Source organism: Dipteris shenzhenensis, chromosome 14, assembly GCF_047967505.1.
Source record: "Dipteris shenzhenensis isolate YYH24624 ecotype China chromosome 14, Dip_SZ_1.0, whole genome shotgun sequence".
Lineage (NCBI taxonomy): Eukaryota > Viridiplantae > Streptophyta > Polypodiopsida > Gleicheniales > Dipteridaceae > Dipteris > Dipteris shenzhenensis.
In genome coordinates this window covers 1480984-1505336 of record NC_141609.1, presented here as the reverse complement: position 1 = coordinate 1505336, position 24353 = coordinate 1480984, and the positions used below count along the sequence as shown (strand labels likewise).

The window sequence follows — 24353 nt, the reverse complement described above, 5'->3', positions numbered from 1 at the left end:
GGATGCAAACTAATGGCAAAAGGTGACCTTTAGCTTTTGCCAATAGTGAAAGCATGAATCGACTATATTAGTAAATCTAAACTGTCCCATTTGGGTTTCTCAAGCTCTTTGTTAGTAATGCTCATCCATAGAAGATGCAAGCAATACTTAATTGGTACATTGCTTGTATTGAAAGCCCAATGTTTGCGGTCCAAACCCAATTTTCCTGCCTTGGTTTTATTTAGACCTTCCCTAGAATTGGGGCGCCCCTTTCTCACACCATTTTGAAGCATTGATGCAAGGCCAAACAAAATCCGCATAAAACAACCATTTCTTATGTGTTCTTGCCCATGATGGAATTTTTAAATGCGATGAAGTGTCTACTGGCAGCATGCAAACTAATGGCAAAAGGTGACCTTTAGCTTTTGCCAATAGTGAAAGCATGAATCAGCTATATTAGTAAATCTACACTGTCCCCTTTGGGTTTCTCAAGCTCTTTGTCCGTAATGCTCATACCTAAAAATAGGAGTTTAAACTTTGCTCAAAATAAATGGTAGCAATATGCTTAACGCAAGCAAGTCAAAACTATAGGCCATCTTCTAGTGGTTCTAGTGATGCCCTATAGGCCATGGTATGTGCCTTGTAGGCATAAGTGTAGGCACTAATAGTGTTAGTGCCTTCTAGGCCACATAGGACACTTAGTCCTATGTGACACGTATGACACTTAGTCCTAGGTCTAGGTACAAGTACTTTGTACTTGTGTTTCTTCATTTTATCTAAGATTTGACGTGACTCCTCTATCGACTCGTCTTGTACCTACACTCTCTCTCTCTCTTCGTTCCATACCTTCAGTGGTATCAAAGCGCTACTGGACCTGTTCCCCTGCCTCCGAATCTGCATCATGCACAGATTTCAACAGTCTGCGCTCCATCCGTACAATCTGTACGATTGTACGGACTTTCGTACAGATTTTGAATTTTGCCGCACCTGCTCCGTACAACCGTACCTTTCTGCTCGTTACTTGTACTTGCGCCGTACAACCGTACGGCTCTGCTCCGTACCCTACGTCGTCACGTGTACCTGCGCCATACGTTGGATACAATCACTTGCATCCGTACACCGTACCTGCAACCGTACCTTCAATGATACTGCGTGTCCTGTACTTCCTACACCGTATAACCGTACAAGTCGTACATTGGCTGCCATACAGCCGTACATTGGCTGTCGTACAGCCGTACATTGGGTGCTGTACAGCCGTACATCCATACGCAATGCAAATCGTACAGTCTCACTTTCTTACGTGTGAGATCTACAGAGATTGCACGACATTGAGTCATTTTTGCAGGATATTGAGTCAAATTTGCAAGACATTGGGTCAGATTATCATACATTGGGTCACATTTGCAAAATTTCAGCAAAATTTGGGGCTTTTCTACATTTTTCCTCTTTTTGGCCTATTTACCCTCAATAAATTTGGGGCTTTTGCCAAATTTTTTGTTTTTGCAGTGAACATTGCCTATCACAGTCACATTTGGGTCAGATCTGCATTTGCCCTTTGATTTGGGTCAGAAATTTACAGATATTTGCTGTCTTTTTTTTTTGGAACAGCCAGCCTTTTTTGCAGTGATAGCCTTGAGGCTTTGGGTTTTTTAGGTCTTTTATAGCTTATCACAGTTGCTATGGCTGGGAACAATCAAGATTTATTTGCAGTTCTTCGTGAAGATGATAAGTTGGATGGCACCAACTATCCGATGTGGTCTTATCTCATGAAACATATTCTTGTTGCAAAGCATTTGTGGAATATTGTTTCTGGGGCTGATCTGAGGCCAACCAATGCTACAGTGTTTGTTTCTACTGCTGGTCCTTTTGCAGGTAGTACTCCCCCCAATGCCTCTTCCTCTAGCACTCATGCTGCTCCTCTTCCAACTCAAGAACAGTCAAGATGGGATGCAAGAGATGCAAATGCACATTCATGCAAGAGAATCATTATTCCACACATCCGGTCTTGCAGGACAGCAAAGGATGCTTGGGATATATTGGCTTCTCTCTATCAGATACACAATGAAGCTCGTGTTGCATATTTGAGAAGGCAATTACAGGAAGTGAATGTGAATGAAGGTGAGTCAATGGATGCATATTTGACAAAGGTCAAAGACCTCATGGAACAGCTTGCCAACATTGATGAGGTGGTGCCAAATTCACAGCTTGTCAGTACCACATTGAATGGACTCCCAGATACATATCAAGGGTTTGCTACAACCCTTCGATTAGTGGCCATGGGTAATCCAGACCACTATTCTTTTGACCAGCTAGTTACTTTGCTTTTGCAGGAAGAGCAAAGTAGAGCTAACAGACAAGCCATTATTCCTGATCATGCATTTGCTTCACAGCAGACAGGAAGAGGCACGGCTTCCAAGCCTATGGGCAAGCCAAAATCTTCGCACGGCAGCTGCAATTCCTCTACGCATAGCAGCTGCAATTCCTCCCATGCATCTAAAAATACAGCAGATAAGGAAAAGAAGAAAAGATGCAACTATTGTCGCAAGCCTGGACATGACATTTGAGAATGCACGAAGCGCATTGCTTCGGATAAAAAGAAAGCAGGATTGACAGTTAATGCCTCACATGCCATTGAATCCCACGAGCCAACAGATGCTTCACATGCACATGCTCTTCGGGATGATTGGGCATGGGCTGTCCATAGCTCATTTGATCCCTCCAAAGCTGATGCACTTTTTACTGCTAATGATGCTTAGTCCTGGTACTTTGATAGTGGTGCTTCCAAGCATGTCACATCTTGCAGACAGTTGTTTCATTCTCTAGTTGATGCACCTCGAGGGGGGACTGTTACATGTGCTAATAATGCTTCATATGCTGTAAAAGGAATTGGAGATGTGCAGCTCACATCCATTTCCACCCATCCTGTCACTCTGACAAATGTTCTTTTTGTGCCTGGCATTGAAGTCAACTTGATTTCAATTTCAGCAATTGCTACTTCAGGTTTCACAGTAATTTTTGATGGCTACAAATGCCTAGTATATGATCTTCGTGATGACAATGCCATAGTTCTCACTGGAACTTTGCAAAAAGGGCTTTATCACCTTGATCATCATTCAGCTGCACTTTCTATTGAAGCATTGGCTATTTCAGATTCACAGCTTGCTGAAACTCATCTTTGGCATGAGAGAATGGGCCATCTCAATTATAGAGCTCTTGCAAAGCTACATTCACAACAGATGGCAAATTATGTACCTCAGACTGACACAGTTTCCAAACATGTGTGTGAGGGTTGTCTTTTGGGTAAGATGCATCGATTTCCTTTTCAAAAGAATTGTCCAAAACTCTCACAAAGGAAATTGCAGCTAGTACACAGTGATGTCTGTGGCCCAATGAGGACAAATGCCATTGGAGGATACAAGTATTTCATGACTCTCATTGATGATTTCACAAGGTATTGCTGGGTATATCCTTTAAAGGCCAAATCTGAAGTTTTCTTATGCTTTCAGAGATGGCTGAATATGGTTGAGAATGAATCGGGATGCAAGCTTGTCACCCTCAACACAGATAGGGGGGGTGAGTATATGTCAAAGGAGTTTGATGCATTTCTATCCTCACGGGGAATTATTCACTCATGCACTACTCCTTACACTCCTCAGCAGAATCCTATTTCTAAAAGAAAAAACAGGTCCACAATGGAGATGGCCAGATGCATGCTTAAGGCCAAGTCTTTGCCCAATAAATTTTGGCTTGATGCAGTAATGTGTGCCAACTATGTGCTGAATAGATCACCTACACGAGCACTAAAGACTATCACACCTTATGAAGCATCGAAAGGCAAGAAGCCTTCACTTTCACACATGAAAGTTTTTGGGTCTCTTGCATATGTTCATGTACCATCTCAGCTGAGACATAAGCTTGATGACAAGGCAATCAAATGCATATTCATTGGTTACAGCCAAGAGAGCAGAGGGTATCGGTTATATCAACCAAATACTGGGAAGATTATTGTCAGTAGAGATGTGATCTTTGCTGAACATTCAGCTTCTCCTCTTGTGGACTGCAAAGCAAAGCCAGATATTGACATGTTTGATGCCTTTGAATCTTGGTTACCTCTGCCATCAACAGAAGAGGATTTTGAGCAGCAACATGAGCCTCCTGCAGGCCCTCCACTAAGCATTAATCAGCCACAACCTCATGCTGATTTGCAGGTTACTCTTCCGGCACAGAATGATCCCATTACTCATCATGCAGTCATTGAAGAAAGAGCTGTCAATAGACAGCAAAGGCAAGTTCCCAGATGGCTTCTGGATACATTGAGGGACAGCAAACAAGATCAGCCTTTTGCTGCCCGGACAAGATCAGGGAATAGACAGCATGGTCACTTTTTTGAGTTTGCACTCCTTGCTACAGCTTGCAATGAAGAGCCTTTGTGCCATAAAGATGCTTTTAACAACAAAGAGTGGATGTATGCAATGAAAGCTGAGTTACAATCTATTGCCAAAAATGACACATGGGAATTCGTAGATCTCCCACCTGGCAAGCATGCCATTGGAACGCGGTGGGTCTACAAATTAAAAAGGAAATCCGATGGCAGCATAGATCGATACAAAGCCCGTCTTGTTGCAAAAGGGTATGCCCAACAACAAGGCATTGACTTTGAGGAGACATTTGCTCCCACATCCAGGATTACTACCATTCGATGTGTCATTGCCATTGCAGCCCATCATCATTGGCAAGTGCACCAACTTGACATCAAGACCGCTTTTCTTCATGGGGATCTACAGGAAGAAGTTTATGTCACACAACCTCCTGGCTTTGAGGTTGTTAATTCTGAAAATAAGGTATGCCGGCTTAGAAAAGCCCTTTATGGTTTGAAGCAGGCACCCAGGGCATGGTATGCCAAAATTCATGCACACTTACTATCCCTTGGTTTTCAAAATAGTCCCACAGAACCCACTCTTTATTTCCGTGGGAGTGGATCTGATTTTTTAGTGCTGATTTTATATGTGGATGATATGCTTATCACGGGCCCAGATACTCAGCAAATTGCAGCCTTCAAGGCTGATTTGCAGCAGATTTTTGACATATCAGACATGGGACGGCTCCATTATTATTTGGGCATTCAGTTTGCTCATGTTGAGGGGGGTATCATGATGTCTCAGTCCAAGTATATTGGACAGCTCCTTGATCATTTTCAGTTCGAGGATTGCAAGCCAATCTCTACTCTAGTGGACCCTGGCTTCAAATTCTCAGCTCATGATGGGAGCCCACCATGTGATATCACTCTTTATCAGCAGGCTGTTGGATGCCTTATTTATTTATGTCATACCAGACCTGACTTGCAGTATGCAGTATCTCAGCTCAGCAGATTCATGCACATGCCCAGTTCACAGCATTGGCAGGCAGTGAAGAGAGTCTTCAGATATCTCAGAGGCACTCAAGATTTAGCCCTCTTCTACGGTGATCAGGGTTCACTTACCATGCATGCTTACACCGATAGTGACTGGGCAGGATGTTCCAACACCAGAGTGTCACATACTGGCAATTCTTTTTTGCTTGGCAATTCATGTATTTCTTGGCTCAGCAAGAAGCAACCGACAGTTGCCATGTCTAGCTACGAGGCTGAGTACAGGGCAGCTTTCACCGCTACAGTAAAGTGTGTTTGGCTTCGACGGTTACTTACAAATCTTGGTATTTGCCAGACATCCTCCACTATTGTCTACACTGACAGCCAGAGTGCTCTGGCCATTGTTTCATGCGCGTAACCTAGTGTTTCATGCGTGTACCAAGCATATTGAAGTTCACTATCATTATGTTCGGGAGCGGTTGTCAGCAGGAGACATAGAGTTGTCCTATCTTCCCACAGAGGACAACATCGCAGATATGTTTACAAAGGCACTTCCTCGTCCCAAGTTCGAAGTCTTCCAACAAGCTTTACACTTGGTTCCCTTTGTTACATGATCTGACATTCCTTGTACATTCATAGGTGGCTACATCCTTTTGGATGAACATGTGCCACCATGACCAAAAACTACCAAGTATTTTGAGACGTTTCCAGAGTACTTCAGCCCATCCCATGGAGGGGGGTTTGTAGGCCATCTTCTGGTGGTTCTAGTGATGCCCTATAGGCCATGGTATGTGCCTTGTAGGCATAAGTGTAGGCACTTATAGTGTCAGTGCCTTCTAGGCCACATATGACACTTTGAGTCCTATGTGACACCTAGGACACTTAGTCCTAGGTCTAGGTACAAGTACTTTGTACTTGTGTTTCTTCATTTTATCTAAGATTTGACATGACTGCTCTATCGACTCGTCTTGTACCTGCACTCTCTCTCTCTCTCTCTCTTCGTTCCGTACCTTCAAAAACTTATTTTGCTCTTGCCCTTACACCACTGTTGCTACACTTTGCCCACAAATCGTACAGTATCACTTTCTTACGTGTGAGATCTACAGAGATTGCAGGACATTGAGTCATTTTTGCAGGATATTGAATCAGATTTGCAGGACATTGGGTTAGATTATCATACATTGGGTCACATTTGCAAAATTTCAGCAAAATTTGGGGCTTTTCTACATTTGCCCTCTTTTTGGCCTATTTGCCCTCAATAAATTTGGGGCTTTTGCCAAATTTTTTGTTTTTGCAGTGAACATTGCCTATCACAGTCACATTTGGGTCAGATCTGCATTTGCCCTTTGATTTGGGTCAGAAATTTGCAGATATTTGCTGTCTTTTTTTTTTGGAACAGCCAGCCTTTTTTGCAGTGATAGCCTTGAGGCTTTTGGTTTTTACAGGTTATCACAGTTGCTATGGCTGGGAACAATCAAGATTTATTTGGAGTTCTTCGTGAAGATGATAAGTTGGATGGCTCCAACTATCCGATGTGGTCTTATCTCATGAAACATATTCTTGTTGCAAAGCATTTGTGGAATATTGTTTCTCGGGCTGATCTGAGGACAGCCAATGCTACAGTGGTTGTTTCTACTGCTGGTCCTTCTGCAGGTAGTACTCCCCCTGATGCCTCTTCCTCTAGCACTCCTGCTGCTGCTCTTCCAACTCAAGAACAGTCAAGATGGGATGCAAGAGATGCAAATGCACATTCATGCAAGAGAATCAGTATTCCACACATCCGGTCTTGCAGGACAGCAAAGGATGCTTGGGATAAATTGGCTTCTCTCTATCAGATACGCAATGAAGCTCGTGTTGCATATTTGAGAAGGCAATTACAGGAAGTGAATGTAAATGAAGGTGAGTCAATGGATGCATATTTGACAAAGGTCAAAGACCTCATGGAACAGCTTGCCAACATTGATGAGGTGGTGCCAAATTCACAGCTTGTCAGTACCACATTGAATGGACTGCCAAAAATGACACATGGGAATTAGTAGATCTCCCACTTGGCAAGCATGCCATTGGAACGCGGTGGGTCTACAAATTAAAAAGGAAATCGGATGGCAGCATAGATTGATACAAAGCCCGTCTTGTTGCAAAAGGGTATGCCCATCAACAAGGCATTGACTTTGAGGAGACATTTGCTCCCACATCCAGGATTACTGCCATTCGATGTGTCATTGCCATTGCAGCCCATCATCATTGGCAAGTGCACCAACTTGACATCAAGACCGCTTTTCTTCATGGGGATCTACAGGAAGAAGTTTATGTCACACAACCTCCTGGCTTTGAGGTTAAATAAGGTATGCCGGCTTAGAAAAGCCCTTTATGGTTTGAAGCAGGCACCCAGGGCATGGTATGCCAAAATTCATATACACTTACTATCCCTTGGTTTTCAGAATAGTCCCACAGAACCCACTCTTTATTTCCATGGGAGTGGATCTGATTTTTTAGTGCTGATTTTATATGTTGATGATATGCTTATCACGGGCCCAGATACTCAGCAAATTGCAGCCTTCAAGGCTGATTTGCAGCAGATTTTTGACATATCAGACATGGGACGGCTCCATTATTATTTGGGCATTCAGTTTGCTCATGTTGAGGGGGGTATCACGATGTCTCAGTCCAAGTATATTGGACAGCTCCTTGATCGTTTTCAGTTTGAGGATTGCAAGCCAATCTCTACTCCAGTGGACCCTGGCTTCAAATTCTCAGCTCATGATGGGAGCCCACCATATGATATCACTCTTTATCAGCAGGCTGTTGGATGCTTTATTTATTTATGTCATACCAGACCTGACTTGCAGTATGCAGTATCTCAGCTCAGCAGATTCATTCACATGCCCAGTTCACAGCATTGGCAGGCAGTGAAGAGAGTCTTCAGATATCTCAGAGACACTCAAGATTTAGCCCTCTTCTACGGTGATCAGGGTTCACTTACCATGCATGCTTACACGGATAGTGACTGGGCAGGATGTTCCGACACCAGAGTGTCACATACTGGCAATTCTTTTTTGCTTGGCAATTCATGTATTTCTTGACTCAGCAAGAAGCAACCGACAGTTGCCACGTCTAGCTGTGAGGCTGAGTACAGGGCAGCTTTCACCGCTACAGTAGAGTGTGTTTGGCTTCGACAGTTACTTACAGATCTTGGTATTTGCCAGACATCCTCCACTATTGTCTACACTGACAGTCAGAGTGCTCTGGCCATTGTTTCATGCGCGTAACCTAGTGTTTCATGCGTGTACCAAGCATATTGAAGTTCACTATCATTATGTTCGGGAGCGGTTGTCAGCAAGAGACATAGAGTTGTCCTATCTTCCCACAGAGGACAACATCGCAGATATGTTTACAAAGGCACTTCCTCGTCCCAAGTTCGAAGTCTTCCAACAAGCTTTACACTTGGTTCCCTTTGTTACATGATCTGACATTCCTTGTACATTCATAGGTGGCTATATCCTTTTGGATGAACATGTGCCACCATGACCAAAAACTACCAAGTATTCTGAGACGTTTCCAGAGTACTTCAGCCCATCCCATGGAGGGGGGTTTGTAGGCCATCTTCTGGTGGTTCTAGTGATGCCCTATAGGCCATGGTATGTGCCTTGTAGGCATAAGTGTAGGCGCTTATAGTGTTAGTGCCTTCTAGGCCACATATGACACTTAGTCCTATGTGACACCTAGGACACTTAGTCCTAGGTCTAGGTACCAATACTTTGTACTTGTGTTTCTTCATTTTATCTCAGATTTGACGTGACTGCTCTATCGACTCGTCTTGTACTTGCACTCTCTCTCTCTTCGTTCCGTACCTCTTGTACCTGCACTCTCTCTCTCTCTTCGTTCCGTACCTTCAAAAACTTATTTTGCTCTTGCCCTTACACCATTGTTGCTACACTTTGCCCATAAATGTTGATCAGCATTGTCGCAGCCTGGCACCGTCAAGAGTACTTGCAGCACTTCTGGGGACTTTCCTTGTTTGTACAGGAAGTATCTAAGAGAAGAAGTTGCTGCGTTTCATCAAGGGATTGAGTCCTCTCACTACAGATGTGAGAGAAGGAATATATACGTTTCATCCAGGGATTGAGTCCTTCTCTCGCTACAGATTGAGTCCTTCTCTCGCTACAGGTCCTCCCCGCTCATACTGAAGCAATATCTGGCTGAATTCTATGCATTGTCGCAGCCTGGCACCGTCGAGAGTACTTGCAGCGCTTCTGGAGACTTTCCTTGTTTGTACAGGACGTATCTAAGAGAAGAAGTTGCTGCGTTTCATCCAGGGATTGAGTCCTTCTCTCGTTATAGATGTGAAGGCACATAACCCTCAAAAAATTAAGCGTGCTGCCCAATTGGCGGAGGTGTTTAAGCCCAAATATGCCAACAAGTGCAGATCGGAATGCAAATGAGGCTGATAAGAAGCTAAGGTGACTCATTGGAATGAAAGGAAATGAAACTTTTCGCTCTTAAAAGACAGCCAATAATACTCCCAATTGCTCTCCCTCTCTCCCTCTCTCTCCGAGACACTAGCACCCAAGACAACAGTTGGGCTGGACCCCCCCGAACGATTTTATTACTTGAGAGAAGATGAAGTACATCGTTCAGCGTAGAGCTGTTCATACATGTCCCAAAACGTGAATGAAATCATTACATGAGCTCTTAGGCTCCCTTTCTTGGCAACAAGCCACTTGTCAATTTCTACTTTACTTTCCTAAATACATGCCACTAAGGGCAACTCTAGAGTCTTCGAAGCACTTGGTCACGCGAACCGCCTACTAGACTCTTGTTAGGCTCCCGTAGCACTTAGGAAAAAAACTCTTCCTAGTACTTGCAACAATTAATCAAAGCGCACCACCATGGCACCCATTAATTGTTAGCGCTTTGCATGCAAATAACACACTGTGGACTAATTCTAGTCACGGTGGGCGTCCCCACTGAACACATGTGCATACATAACAAATATAACAAACATATTTATTCTCTGGTTGATCGAAGTCAACGCTCTTGACCATAATTGGGGCTTTGACCAAGCATCGAGGCGCCTTAGTTACAGTCAAGTCTCTCCAACCGAAGTTGGCACAACTCTCCAACTGAAGTTGGCACATCTTGGTTAACCGTAGTTAACCCTCTTGGCCTATGCCAAGTCTCGTTGACCGAAGTCAACACTCTCTGACCGTAGTCAGCTCTGTAGTTCTCCGATTAACCGCAATTAACCCTCTTGGTAACAAACCAAGTCTTCCTGACCGAAGTCAAGCTTACTTGACTAGAGTCCAGTATCTTTGACCGTAGTCAATTCTCTGACCATTAAAAGAACTCTTTGACCATAATTAATACATATGAAAACTCTTTAATTATGATCAAATAAATGATCAACTGTACTTTGACTTAGGATATTTACATGATGGTGACATCCCCTTGACTTCTATTCAGTTGCCCTCAACTGAAAAGCTTCCTTGTAAACATCCAAAAGCTGTGGATGATCGGACAACATGTTTTCATCCATCCACTTGGCATCTAATGTCGTATAGTTCTTGAATTTTACAAGATACCTGTAAAACTCCTTGCCCTGAGGGCCTTTGCGTACCGTATGATACACAATTTGCTCTGGCTGAAGGACCTCCTCCAGCTCATCTACTTCTGGTGGATCCTCTGATACGGGCTCTGTAGGCTCTAACCCCTGGAATTTCTTTATAAGACTCACATAGAATGCATTGTGAATCCTCCAATGCTTTGGCAGTGTTAGCCTGTATGCAACCTCATTTATTCTTTCTGTAACCCTGAAAGGGCCATAGTACCTAGGAGATAACTTTCCATACACTTTCTGTTTGCCTTTAAACTTACGGAGCCTAGTTTTCTCGAACTTCAAAAGTACCCAATCCAGCTGTCTCCTATGCTTATCTGCAGCTCGTTTATGCTTCTCTTGAGACCTTTCAATTGCCGTCCAGACTTGGCTGTAAGCTGCCTGGAGGTCTCTCACAAACTGATCAGCTGCAAATATTTCATCCTTGGTCCTCAGGATAGGTGGCAGAATCACCTTTCCATAGATGACCTCAAAGGGAGATTTCCCTGTAGAGCTATGTACTGTATTATTGTAAGCAAACTCTACCAATGGTAGGTACGTTTCCCAGTCTGAACCTTGGTCACCCATTAGCATTTCAGCATATCCAATGCTGTAGAATTTGCTACTTCACTTTGACCATCTGTCTAGGGATGGAAAGAAGAAGAAAAATTCAACTTCGTCTCCATATTATCAAATAAAGCTCTCCAGAATAGACTGGTCATTCTGGGATCTCAATCACTGACAATGGACTTAGGCATACCATGGTGCTTAAAGATCTATGCCATGAAAAGCTTAGCCATATGATCTGCCTTTATGGTTTTGCAAACCGGAATGAAATGAGCTTGCTTGCTGAATCTATCAATGATAGTCCAAATCCCATCATTCCCTGACTTTGATCTACAGAGCCAATCTTAATAGTTCGAATGGCAAGAGCTGAAAACTGTCCATGAAGTTCGAAGTTTCCTAAGCCTGTGTTCTTACTATAGAAGATTTATCAGGCATTTTGCGGATATAGCCGCTCCACTCCACGATCTTACTAAGAAAAATGCAGCTTTCGGATCGGGAATTCTTATAAAGACAGCCTTCACCACACTCAAAGAGAAGCTGACCACAGAGCCAATCTTAATAGTTCTAGATTTGTATCAGCCATTTGATGTGGATTGTGATGCTTGTGGGGAATGTGTTGGGGCTGCATTGCATCAAAATGGTCATGTAGTGGCTTATGAGAGCAGGAGACTCTAGGATGTAGAGAGATATCTGGGAATCTATGAGAAAGAGTTATTGGCTGTAATCCATGCCATCCATACATGGAAGCACTATCTTTTGGGTGCAGATTTTACTATTAAAACAGATCACCAAAGTCTGAGATATTTTCTAACTCAAACAAAACTTTTCGAGAAGCATATGAAATGGGCAAATATGCTATCAATGTATCATTTTCAGATTGTCCATACCCCAGGAATTCGGAACAGAGTGTCAGATGCCTTGTCCCGAAGACCCTAGGTCAATAATGTGACTATTGCTTATCATCAGGACCTGGAAGGCATGAGGGAGCAATATGCTAATGATGCAGATTTTGGTGAGATTTTACAGCAAATGCAAGAGGCACAATCCACCAGTCACTATTCCCTGAAAGATGGGTATCTAATGAAAGATGACTGCCTATGCATCACCCAGGAGATGAGGAAAAAGATTTTGGGGGAATGCCATGCATCTTCCTATGCTGGACATAGAGGAATCACAGCGACAACTCTAGCACTAGAGAGGTATTCCTTTTGGCCAGGGATGCGGAAAGATATACACCAGTTTGTTACTGAATGCCTTACGTGTCAGAAAGTGAAGTATGAGCAGATGCCGCACTGGAACTCAATGAGTGGGCTTTTGGACATTCTTCCCGTAGTCTAGTTGAGACACTTGGAAAAATATGCATGTCTTCCAATGCAAACGATATCTTATGAGAATGATATTTTTCACGGGCATTAGGTCAGCTTCTCTTTGAGTGTGGTGAAGGCTGTCTTTAGAGGAATTCCCCATTTGAAAGCTGCATTTTTCTTAGTAAGATCATGGAGTGGAGCAGCTATATCCACAAAATGCCTGATAAATCTTCTATAGTAAGAACACAGGCCTAGGAAACTTCGAACTTCATGGACAGTTTTCAGCTCTGGCCATTCATGAATGGCACGGATCTTTGTTGGATCCATCCGTATCCCATCTTTGAATATTATATGCCCCAAGTAATGGATTTCTTCTAGGAAGAACTCACTTTTCTTGCTGTTTGCATAGAGCTTATGATTTCTCAGTTTTCAGCTCTGGCCATTCATGAATGACACGGATCTTTGCTGGATCCATCCGTATCCCATCTTTGGATATTATATGCCCCAAGTAATGGATTTCTTCCAGGAAGAACTCACTTTTCTTGCTGTTTGCATAGAGCTGATGATTTCTCAGCTCTTGAAACACTATAGCAAGATGTTCCTTGTGCTCTTATTCGGACTTAGAAAAGACAATTATGTCATCTAAGAAGGTACTAGTGAACTGTCTGTAGGGTCGGAAGATACGATCCATCATCCTATTGAAGGTAGCTGGGGCATTGGTCAATCCAAAAGGCATCACTAGATATTCATACAACCCAAAAGTAGTGCGGAACATTGTCTTGTGCACATCCTGAGGCTGTATCCTCACTTGGTGATAGCCACTCTTTAAGTCTATCCTACTGAAAATTGAAGCTCCATTTAACTGATCCAGCACATCATCAATTTCTTAATGGTCATTTTGTTCAGTGCACGATAATCAACGCACATACGGAATGAATACTGGACCAGTGTGGGACATCATAAAGAAGATGTGCATACGTGTGTCAAACTCTGGTGTTGGTGAGGGATGATGGAGACCTACGCTCAAGGGATCTCTACCAAAAATCCCTAGTTGTTGCTGTACAAGATATTCAGCAGCTCCTCCTCATTCCAATGAAGGAATGCATGCTTCTTCCGACATACGAGACGTCGATACTTGCGTACCAAGTCTGGTGTGTTCGGAAGGTGACATGTTCAAGTCGGAGCTGTCGGCGATAAGCCTTGCACTCCGCATCGGACCAGTTGTTGCAGGGTACAGAACCAAGAGGTGGTGGTCTAGTGGACCGTGTGGTGTGGGGAAAGATTTGGAGGACAGCCTTGTGGAGTGTGCGACTAATCAGGGCAGCACGGTCCTCTATGAGTGGTATGTGATCGATGTAGGTTAAGAGTCTATTTAGGCATCCAAAGTAGGCCGGTGAGAGGCTGTGATCAAAGTGTATGTCGTGGTAGGTGTCGTGCTTCCTATGTGGTGTGGCTAAGCGTGGGGTGGCAATAGTGAAGAATAGCTATGTGTGATCAGCTCCTGGAGGGAGTGGTGCTACAGTGAAGTCGGTGATACATGAAGTGAAGGTAGGGGATCCCATGATGTAGTCTACTACACTAGTGCCCCCCCATGTGGGAGGCAAGTAAAACCACCTGAGGAGGGCCATAGGTCAAGCCCGTTGTAGATGATGAGATCATGCATCCTGCCCAGATCAAGGAGCGCGTGTCCATATGGTGTAACAAGCCCGTGTCGGTCCGATGAGGACCTGGTCATACCTGCTCTGTCTAGGTCTATGTCTAGTAGCATGATAGAGTCGTCTCGAAAGTCCAGGAGTAGTGTCTTGTGCGTGCTCGTCTTGGCGTTGATCCCCAACAAGGAGAACTTCCCCGCGGGTTGAAAGGTCTGGGATATCCTGATGTAAGGGTGCATATGGCGATGTCTCATCCTCCTCGTGCCACTCTGTCGAAGCGGGATGTGTCTGGCAGGAAGTAGCATATTGCTATGAAAAGGTCACGAGTGTCTGTGCGTCGGATCCGGATCCACATGAATTGGGAGTGTGCATCCTTCCTCTCAATGGAGATGACTCCAGCGAGAAAAGACCTGTACAATACTACGATCCCGCCTGATCCTCGGACTCCTCCTGTATCCCTCGTCTCATCCTTGAAGGCTGACTCCCATGTGTAGCCATAGACTATCGGTAGTGGACGCTCTGGGCTCTGGTGTGTCTAGGTGTAAAAGACTATGTCTCGTCCTGTATAAGACTCCGAGAAGTTCCCTGGGTCTAACCATAAGGTACCATTACAGTTTCAAATGGTGCAGGCTAGGGTCTCAAAAACCTGAGTCTCATAGGTCTCGTCCCCTTAGGGGGTACGGGTGGGGGCCCGACAAGTGCCGATCAACAACCTACCATCTCGGACCACGGCCCATTTTTCCTCCTTGTGGACAACATCCCGCTGCTGCAGAAGAACTTGTCGCTCCTCAATCTGTAGTGGTGTCAAATCCTCGTCCATGGACAAGGTGGGACGCTCTCGTAGAGCGGCTCGACGTCGAAGTGTCGCTAGTCGAGCATGTGAATCTATGAAGCGAATGACTAGGGACTGCTCTCGGTTAGGGTCTCTCCCAACACGCCATGCTCCCTCTATGCCATGGTCGGGGACCCCCATGGTGGTGGTCACAAACGTGATCGCCTCCTCCATGGGTGTCGTAGTAGTGCCGGTGCTCTCTCGCGTGATCCCTCGTATCCGGATGTTGAGAACCTTCGAAGCCCTCTGCTGCTACTCTTGTATGGCGACTGAAACGGTTGCCTTTGCGGGCCTCCGTTTCACCACGTCCACCCATCTAGTCATCTCTGCTATAGCCAACTGTATCTGGCTATCTGTGCCTCCATCTCTATGACTGGGATCCCTCCAGGCACTGCTCTGAGGGTCCCAAGCTCCTCTCAAAGCTGTGTGATGTCGTCGTGATCCCTCGTATCCGGATGTTGAGAACCTTCGAAGCCCTTTGCTGCTACTCTTGTATGGCCACTGAAACGGTTGCCTTTGCGGACCTCCGTTTCACCACGTCTACCCATCTAGTCATCTCTGCTATAGCCAACTGTATCTGGCTATCTGTGCCTCCATCTCTATGACTGGGATCCCTCCAGGCACTGCTCTGAGGGTCCCAAGCTCCTCACAAAGCTGTGTGATGTCGTCGTGTCTGAGCCCCTGGATAAGGGTGCCCTGCTCGTGTATAATGCGGACCTGCTCCTGGGTGTATCGGACCTGCTCCTGAGTGTAATGTGTCAACTCTGCCTGACGGGGCCGGATACTGTGTATCTCAGCCAATAGGGAGTCCCAAGCATCTGATGGGGGCCCAAGATGTCCTGGTCCAGGTGGGAACTCGATCTCGAGAGGGCTTGGAATGAAGGTGGGCTGCTGAGGTTGTACTGAGGGTGGGGACAGCATGATCTGGACGGTGGAGTGGTATGTAGGAGTAGTAAGGCCGGACGAGGTGATGAAGGGTGGCTAACTGAGAGGCAGAGGTGACATGAGGGGAAAGTACTATGGAGCCGTGGCCGGTGGGGCCAATGGTGAGGCTACTAGAGAGGAGACCTGTGATGATGATGCAAGAGAGGGGGAGGAGAGAGGTGGCGTAGATGATGAGGCAGATGATGGTTGTGAAATAGTGGTGGTAACCATAGAGGTCGAGGATGTGGTGACCGGCATGGGCTTTGGGTGGGCCCCTTTCTTCTGGGCCGCGGTGCTGTCCACTGTCAAACCGCTCCGGTTGCTACATTTGTTGAAGTTCTCTAGACTGAGTTGCTTTTGTGTTTTCCCCTTGTCACCGTACCCCTTCCCTATCTCCACACGTATGTAAATTTGGACCGAATGGTCTCCCGCCTAGTCTCCTGTCCTCATCCCCTTGTTCCCTTCCAAGCTGCAAGCGGGGAGAAAGGGTCGGAGCTGCAAGCGGGGGGCTGAGCGAGAGCGGGGACTGAGCGAGGAACCAGGGCTGAGCTGAGCGGGGGCTGAGCGAGAAACCAGGGCTGAGCTAAGCGGGGGCTGAGCGAGGGCTAAGCGAGCGGGGGCTGAGTGAGAGAGGAGTTGGTTGGGGCAAAGGAAGAGAGGGAGAGGTGGTGGCAGAGGAGTAACGAAGGGGTGGCAAGGTAGCAACGAGGGTAGCAGGGGGGTAGCAGAGGGTGGCGAGGGAGCAGCGAGGGTGGCGGAGGGATAGCGGGGTGCTGAGCGAGGGTGGCGGAGAGGTAGCGGAGGGATAGCGGGGGGGTAGCGAGGGGGGCTGAGCGAGGGGGACAGAGGGTAGCGGAGGGTAGCAGAGGGTGGCGAGGGAGTAGCGGGAGGTAGCGAGGGGGGTAGCGAGGGGGCAGTGGGGGGTAGCGAGGGGGCAGTGGGGGGAGCGGAGGGGTAGCGGGGCTGAGCGAGGGGGGCTGAGCGAGGGTGGCGGAGGTAGCGGAGGGTAGCAGAGGGTGGCGAGGGAGCATCGGCGGGTAGCGAGGGAGGGGTAGCGAGGGGGGGGTAGGGGGGGTTGCGTGGCTAACAGAAGAGGTGGTTGGCTGCAGTCCAATCCTATGATTTTGACATTGATTTCGCAGCTAATTTCACGTTGAGAACAACCCTGCCCCTTGGTGATCTAATGCAGCTCAGTTTGTTACATTTTGCTGATTATAGTTAATTTATGGTCAAGGTCTTGGAGAAATCTAAAGTGCGATTCTCAACGATCTGATTCAGCTCAATTTGTTACATTTTGCTGATTTACTGCAGAAATAGTTGATTTCTGTTCAATATCCTCGAGTTATCTAAAGTGCGACTCAGTCCTGGTGGTTTTCTTCTCAACAATCGAGTGTTTTTTTTATCAATCTAGCTACGAAATAGCTTGGGGTTGATCTCCCAAGCACATTATGAATTTAGAACATGAAAGCTCAGCCACCAGATAGCCCAACCAAAGAGGTTGTGTAGAGCCAGATGATGATCTTGATGAAGATTTTATAGGAATCCGAAACCCAAGGATCACAAAGATTACAAGCATGATCAAAGGAAGCTCCTGATTAAAAAGGGATTCCTAGAATCGGCTAAGCATATTTGATTTAATAGTTGTTATTTTTTGACCCTAAGCCTTGAATATTTCTGTGTTATTTTCCTTGTTTATTCAAGGAAACAAGAGTATCCACACTTGGTTTGATTATTTATCAAAGTTATACTTCCATGGATTTGGGAAGAATTCCTTGATGGGACAAAACCCAAGCATTGGATATAGCAAATACATCCAAGTTTTCATGCCAAAGATATATGGACTTATGGGATTAATTCCTCTGATCAGCGACATCAGATGTCTATTATGAATTGCAAGAAATGTTCATAGAGAAAGTATGGATGTGCTAAGGAAGAGAAGTGTAGTATCCCTACAATTTGAGACTTCTAAGTTTCCACCCTTCATTGATATATCAAATTTAAAGTATGTATTGACACAAGTGTTAAACTTTAACTTCCAATGCCTCAACACTCATCACTTAAGGCATTTGAATGCAAGCTGACCAATAATAGTTATCATATTTCCTATAAGTACCTTTGCATGTAGTTGGGAATCTATGACACGTTTTTAGTCTACTCTCCCTCTACTTAGAATATAAAAAAGTTTTTAAAAAATATCACCTTTAAATTTTATTAGTCTTTGGGTCTCATAGCACATGCGCCTCTTACATCACGCACCTTACACCTCTTACTGCTCTAAGCATGCTTCATCAATCACAAAGAAGGGAGACGCATCAATGCTTGTAGAAATGGTTTCAAGACATATGCACTATCCAACCGCAAGGAGCTTGTCCATTTAATTGGTATCACTACGTTAATCCACATCTATAAACCTCTTGGAATCTTGGATCTTTATGTAGCCTCCTATAGCACTACCAATACCCCTAGGTCAATTCATATGTATGCATTGGACCGGAAGATCTCCATAAAAAACCTTAGTCAAGATGTGACCCTAAAATAGGCCACCTTAACAATGACAATCTATGTTCTTGTACTTTGAGTAATCTCAAACAAGGGCTATAACCTAACAATTTACAATCATCTGATCCCTAGCTAGTATTAGGTGCTAATCAAGGTCATAGCAAGCCTTTTACTGGTCCCATAAGCTGCATTCAAGCCTCCAATGAATGTCAACCACCACACATGCAAATCTCTTTTACTTTCCTTCCTCTTTATCCTTTCATTTTCACTATTTTTGACCTCGTGCTCTACTCTCACAAGCCTAAAAACTCGACTTAATATAGTGATCAAACTCCCATTTTCTCGAGGTTAGAGAGGCACGTAACGTTGACTAAGTGGAGAGTGAGAATGTTACGTGCTCTACTTCGGACTTTCTCTAATGATAGTTGTCTTTTGGTACTGTCCAGAGTTTACTAAACGATCTAAGAATGTTGGAATCATCCCGCTCAAGGACACACGCAGATCCTCTCAGGGTCACATCGACAAGTTTTTCAGATATTGTCTCTCAGCGTTCGATTACGATTACGACTATTGACATTCAAGTAATATGCCAATTTCTTATCCATTCGTGAGAATTCGTGAGACTTGTCCTCGACGCTAATATTCTCGGCATTTATATTCTCGACACCCAAGGAAGGACCCGTTCCCTCACATTATAACTCTTTGGGAAAGGAAACGCATCGCCTCCCCGCCCACACACTGTGTGGTTATAATATTTTTGTTTTCAATCTGAATTCTTAGAACATTCCTCTCGTTTAATGCATGTTATTGATGCGAGGGAGCAAGGAAATCCAAGATGGATGCAAGATTGAAGGATGACTACACCTTTATTCATATGGCTGTAGTCCATGTAACAATATTGTAAAAAAACCAACGAAGATCAATTATTGTATCGCCTTATGCATGTATTTGTTGGACTTCAACTTCCAAAATATGGACATCACAAAATCAATAATAAATCACCACCCTTGGCATTGCAAGGAGGATCGGGTCCTAACGGACCCTATGTCACGTCTCATGTCCACTATTTTACTCATTCTCTTTTTTCCTTAAACAATTGATAAAATAGTAGGATTCAGCTTCAATTTCAAGTTAGTAGTTACTTGCTCCACGATGGAAAGACTACCTGCCACAAATCTACCTCCGATGCATCACACTTTTTATGAGTCAGTTAAGCTTCCTTTCTCTCATCTTTACAAGCTTCAATTGTGAGCTCTCCAACGCTTTCATTCACTCACTTTTAAGAACCTCAATTATTCTCCTCTGCGCTTCACTTTGCATTCAAGCTGCACAAGCCTTCATACGGCTTCCGAATAGAAGAGAGAACAATATGAGTACGCAAGGTAGCTATTGTATACTAAATCAGCAATTGACACCTTGCATTCTCTCCTTTATGATTTCTATTTGTCACGGTGCTTGCCATGTCCAACTACACACGATACTCAGATCGTCACTTCAACAAGTGCCTGAGTATTTGATGAAGTTGTTTCATGAACTGCATTTAACAGTCTCCCTTAAATAAGTAAAGCACATAGCCTTAAACAACCTCAAAGACATGCAAAACCAGTCAACCATTGATGTTTGCTAGCACATCAAGAACATGTCACAATGTAGTAAAATGAGTTTCAGCCTCATTCTAACACTTACATATTGCTTTCATATCTCACTGAAAGCGATCTACTTCAGTTGTGAAATGGACAAAATATTAGGGTGAAATGGTTGTCAACCCTAGCGATGGCATAATAAGATAAATTTTTCGCTATATAGTGAGAATTCTCGATTTCCAACAAGCACAAGATTCACACTTCGATCATTCTAACATAGATTCACAAAAAATTAGGGGTAAGTTGTCTGATCGCACGTTGGCCATTGTTAAGTTTTCCGTCATTTAGTGAGAAATTCACTCGCTTCCCAACAAAGAAAAGGACTTATCATAGATTCACACTTACGGTCCCAGTCCAGCTGCCAGCCCATTGTCGACAAACATGAGGACACGAAATGCAAAGATAGTTGCATAGTCAATCTGTAGAAATTAAAAATATTTTTAAAATCTACGGTATCCTCTAGGAGTGTTTTAAAAAACTCCATCCAAGTATTGAACAGGAAAAATGGCATATGGAATAAGCGCTCACCACGATCCAGATGCGCAGTGGATATGTGCACGACCGGTACCTTTCCCAATTGATAGAGACAACAACACTGGTAACGGGAAATGAATCAAGGATGACTTCGAGAACAATGAACATCAAAGCGCCTACATAAGAATAACCCCACGTGGGAAAAAACGTCACTAGTGCATGCTAACCCTGACACCATTAAAAAAAGGCGCACGATGTGGGACGTCATCTCGTAAACGCCTGTGCCACTTTTCGGAAAGCATTGTTGTAAAGCACGAGGTATACATTATAAGCCCTCGTAAGAAGATAGGATCCTGTAAATGATGAGATAGAGAAACCAATTTGATTGGCGCCGCATGCAAGAGTATACCACTTCCGGCAATCAAATGTCAGCTTAGTAGACGAAGCAAACAAAGCTCTCCTAGTGTTTAAACCTATTCCCCCCTAGTAAAGTGCAGCTCTACATTGCATTTGCAGGGAATAGCGTTTGCAAATAAAGTGCATTACAGCTTTAAATGTAAAAGAACCAACCAAAAAGGATACGCACTGGTCGCAAGCATGGAAAGGAAGAAAGCATCGTACCTGCAGAACACGATCGTCTTACAAAAAGCGAGCAAAATATGAAAAGATTCAAACTGGACCATTAAAAAAGCGAGCATACCATTTGACATCCAGGTTCCTCAAACTCATCGTCGCCTTCAGTCTTGCAGGTTGGTTAGAGAAGTGAGAGTGGCAAGCCAATACTGGGGTATCGTAATTCCCATTTCACAACACAAGCCTCATTAACAGCAATGTTAATTTCCGCCTGTTTCACTTGAGAGAGAAAGTCTACAATTTCGCTTCCAGGCTGCACCTTTGCACAGCTTCGCTAACGGTGTCACAAATCCCTATCTTCAAGAAAATAGAGTGTTAGATAACACTGGCATTATATTCTTCCGAATCGCAACCTAAAATTGCGCCTGGTAGCGTTTCGACCAGATATTTGGTTGCTGCGGCGATCCAAGGAAAGTAACCAAAATCGAGCTAGGCGGAGCAATCTCTGGCAAGTCTGCACTCTGAGAAAATCCAACGGAAATCCAGCTAGACGGAGCAATCTGTGGCAAGTCTTCCAATATCGAGCGAACGATCCAAATGCTGCTTTGAAAGGAGCAAATCAACAAATGCAGTCTTACGAATGCGGCGAGGAGGGGCGAGGCAACAAGGAGGGAAAGGAAAAGCGAGAAATCTGCCGATCCGTAAAAGGTTTTTCTGTGAGGAAATGGATGCAGATCAGGAGCCGTTGCGCGGGAGACAGAAAAGAAAAGAGAAAGGAGAGAGACAACAAACAGGCAGAGAAATGAAGCGTGAAGAATAAGACGCCAGGCTGTTTAATAACTAAATGACGGTTAACTTACCACTAACAGGCTCTTAATTGCCCGCCCCCAGTGTTCCGCACGTGTCACTTTTTTTGGTTTTGAGAGCCCCAACAACCACCCCTTTCCCTATACGTTTCTGCATCATGCCCTGCCCCTCTGTCTCCTTGAGTCTTGACAAGAGAGGAGCATCCACTACTCTACCCTTTTCCAAAGAACGTTCGCTCTGAGGAGCTTCCGCAGCTCAAACGGTTCTCATACCCGCATTCGAATCCTTGGAATGCCCTCCACTGCGTGTGTGTGTGTGTGTGTGAAGGGGAGAGTCGGTTTGGGGGGAAAAAGAATCCCAAAAAACAAAGGCATTCATTGCAACACACAAATCCACCATTCAAAAATAACCACGTTTTTTTGTAAAAAGGCATGCATTGCAACATACAAAGCCACCATTCAAAATAACTACATTGGAGATAAATTCTCTCCAATCCTTACTTTTTTTTTAATAAAAAAGGGAGTCGAGAACCACTTCTTAGGGGGAATGCATGATGTAAGTGAATCATTCCCCTCACAATCTTTAACCCTACCTACATGAATGGTCTTCCACAAGGACAATAGGCATCTCAATCATATTCCATCGATACGCATGTCCTTTGCTACCTGATAAACGCACAATCACCAACTCATGGCCTCAAGCAAACGGCGAGCAAATAGTGAATCTTAAGTTACAGAAAGCTAGTGGGCTAATAGTGAATCTTATATTGAAGAAAGCATGCCAATAAGAGATTGAATAGCCTCACCACTAAAGTAAGCTTTGCTATAAATATGGCTCCACTATGAGAGGTCCCCTCTTGGAGTAAATGGCATGGTAGTAGAGAAACAAGTGCACTTATGCTCCCAATGATGTATCTCCAAAGGGGTACACATGGACTAACTAAATCATGTGTAAAATCGATTGCTAAACAAGCTTGCTTTTGTCAAGTGGTTACCATGTGAATTCCAACATCTTCATGTCCCCATACTTGATAAAGATTTGTAATAAATTCCAATTAGTTGAGGTTAGAGAGGGAGGGATGAAAAGGAACGGGATGAAGGTATTATTTAATGTAAAACGGGCTAGCATTAATAGGGAAGAGGGTGACTTTTTTCATTTGTTGTTGCCTCCTCTTCTCCTTCTTCCTCCACGCCTCAATTGCTTACATCCCACACTCACTTTTTTGATCCTTCATGAAGCAATTGTTCCATAATTAATTCTCAAGCATGGCAAATTGAAGCCAATAGTATTTTAAGCACAATTATTGGCTCTCTTGTAGTCAAAATCTTTAAAACTTTCCATCATTTACAGATATTTATATGGTCTCCAATAGTTAGCTCACACGCAAAAGCCCCAAGATTAGTATAGAATTTCTTCGAATTATGGTCTTCAATAGTTAGCTCATACTCAAAAGCCCCAAGATTAGTATACAATTTGTATGGTCTCTAGTTAGCTCACACTCAAAAGCCTCAAGATTAGTATACAATTTCTTCGCATACAATTATTTCCTCCTTTCTACCAGGATCTTAAACCTTTTATTGGTCTCCACCAAAAACCCAAGATTAGCAAAACTAACGTGGCCTAGTGCATGCTTAACAATTTTGCTTTACAAATCCAGTTGCTAAGGATCTTTCGTCAGGTTACCCTATATACAATTCAAGCCTATGTAGTTGTACAAAATTAAAATTTCATCATGTACATGATTTCGACACGAGGGGTTGGCTTCTGACAATTTTACCTTATTTGATCTCTCCCATAATTATTGACTATAAGAATTTTGACATTGTTGGCTACCTTTAAAGTTAATTAAATTCATATAACCTTTGCCAAAGTGACATCACTTAAGGTAAGACATGGCAATTACTCTATTCATTTGCGTAAATATTTTAACATGCTTTGTGACAATCACTTGCATGAAGAAGCTACACACATCTTTATAAGTATAGAAAAGTCTAGCAAAAGTGCTAATCAAAATTATGTTCAGTCATTTGTTGAAACATTGCATGCAATTTGTTATTGCCTAGATCCTTCCTCTCTTTTAGCAAAATCTTGCCATCACTTATAGTCATCATTTTGGTTCCAATAGCTAGCTTACAATTAGAAGCCCCAATTAGCTA

The 24353-nt window shown here is 44.0% G+C and overlaps 1 protein-coding gene across 2 annotated transcripts in view; it reads right to left on the bottom strand.

Annotated features, from left to right (window-relative positions):
- SIS3 (SUGAR-INSENSITIVE 3) overlaps nucleotides 1–22153 on the bottom strand; it is a 68024-nt gene extending 45871 nt beyond the window's left edge. The window contains exons 1-5 of one of the 2 annotated variants that reach the window (XM_087384570.1): nucleotides 21832–22153; nucleotides 21518–21743; nucleotides 21400–21438; nucleotides 20872–20938; nucleotides 20689–20762 (exon numbers count right to left, since the gene is read on the bottom strand). In XM_087384570.1, coding sequence (XP_087240696.1) covers nucleotides 20689–20762; nucleotides 20872–20938; nucleotides 21400–21438; nucleotides 21518–21546 — 209 coding nt within the window. In that variant the 5' untranslated portion in view covers nucleotides 21547–21743; nucleotides 21832–22153. Of the gene's footprint in view, nucleotides 1–20688; nucleotides 20763–20871; nucleotides 20939–21399; nucleotides 21439–21517 lie in introns of both variants that reach the window. The other variant, XM_087384571.1, reaches the window with a different exon arrangement.
- Nucleotides 22154–24353: the final 2200 nt, after the last annotated feature.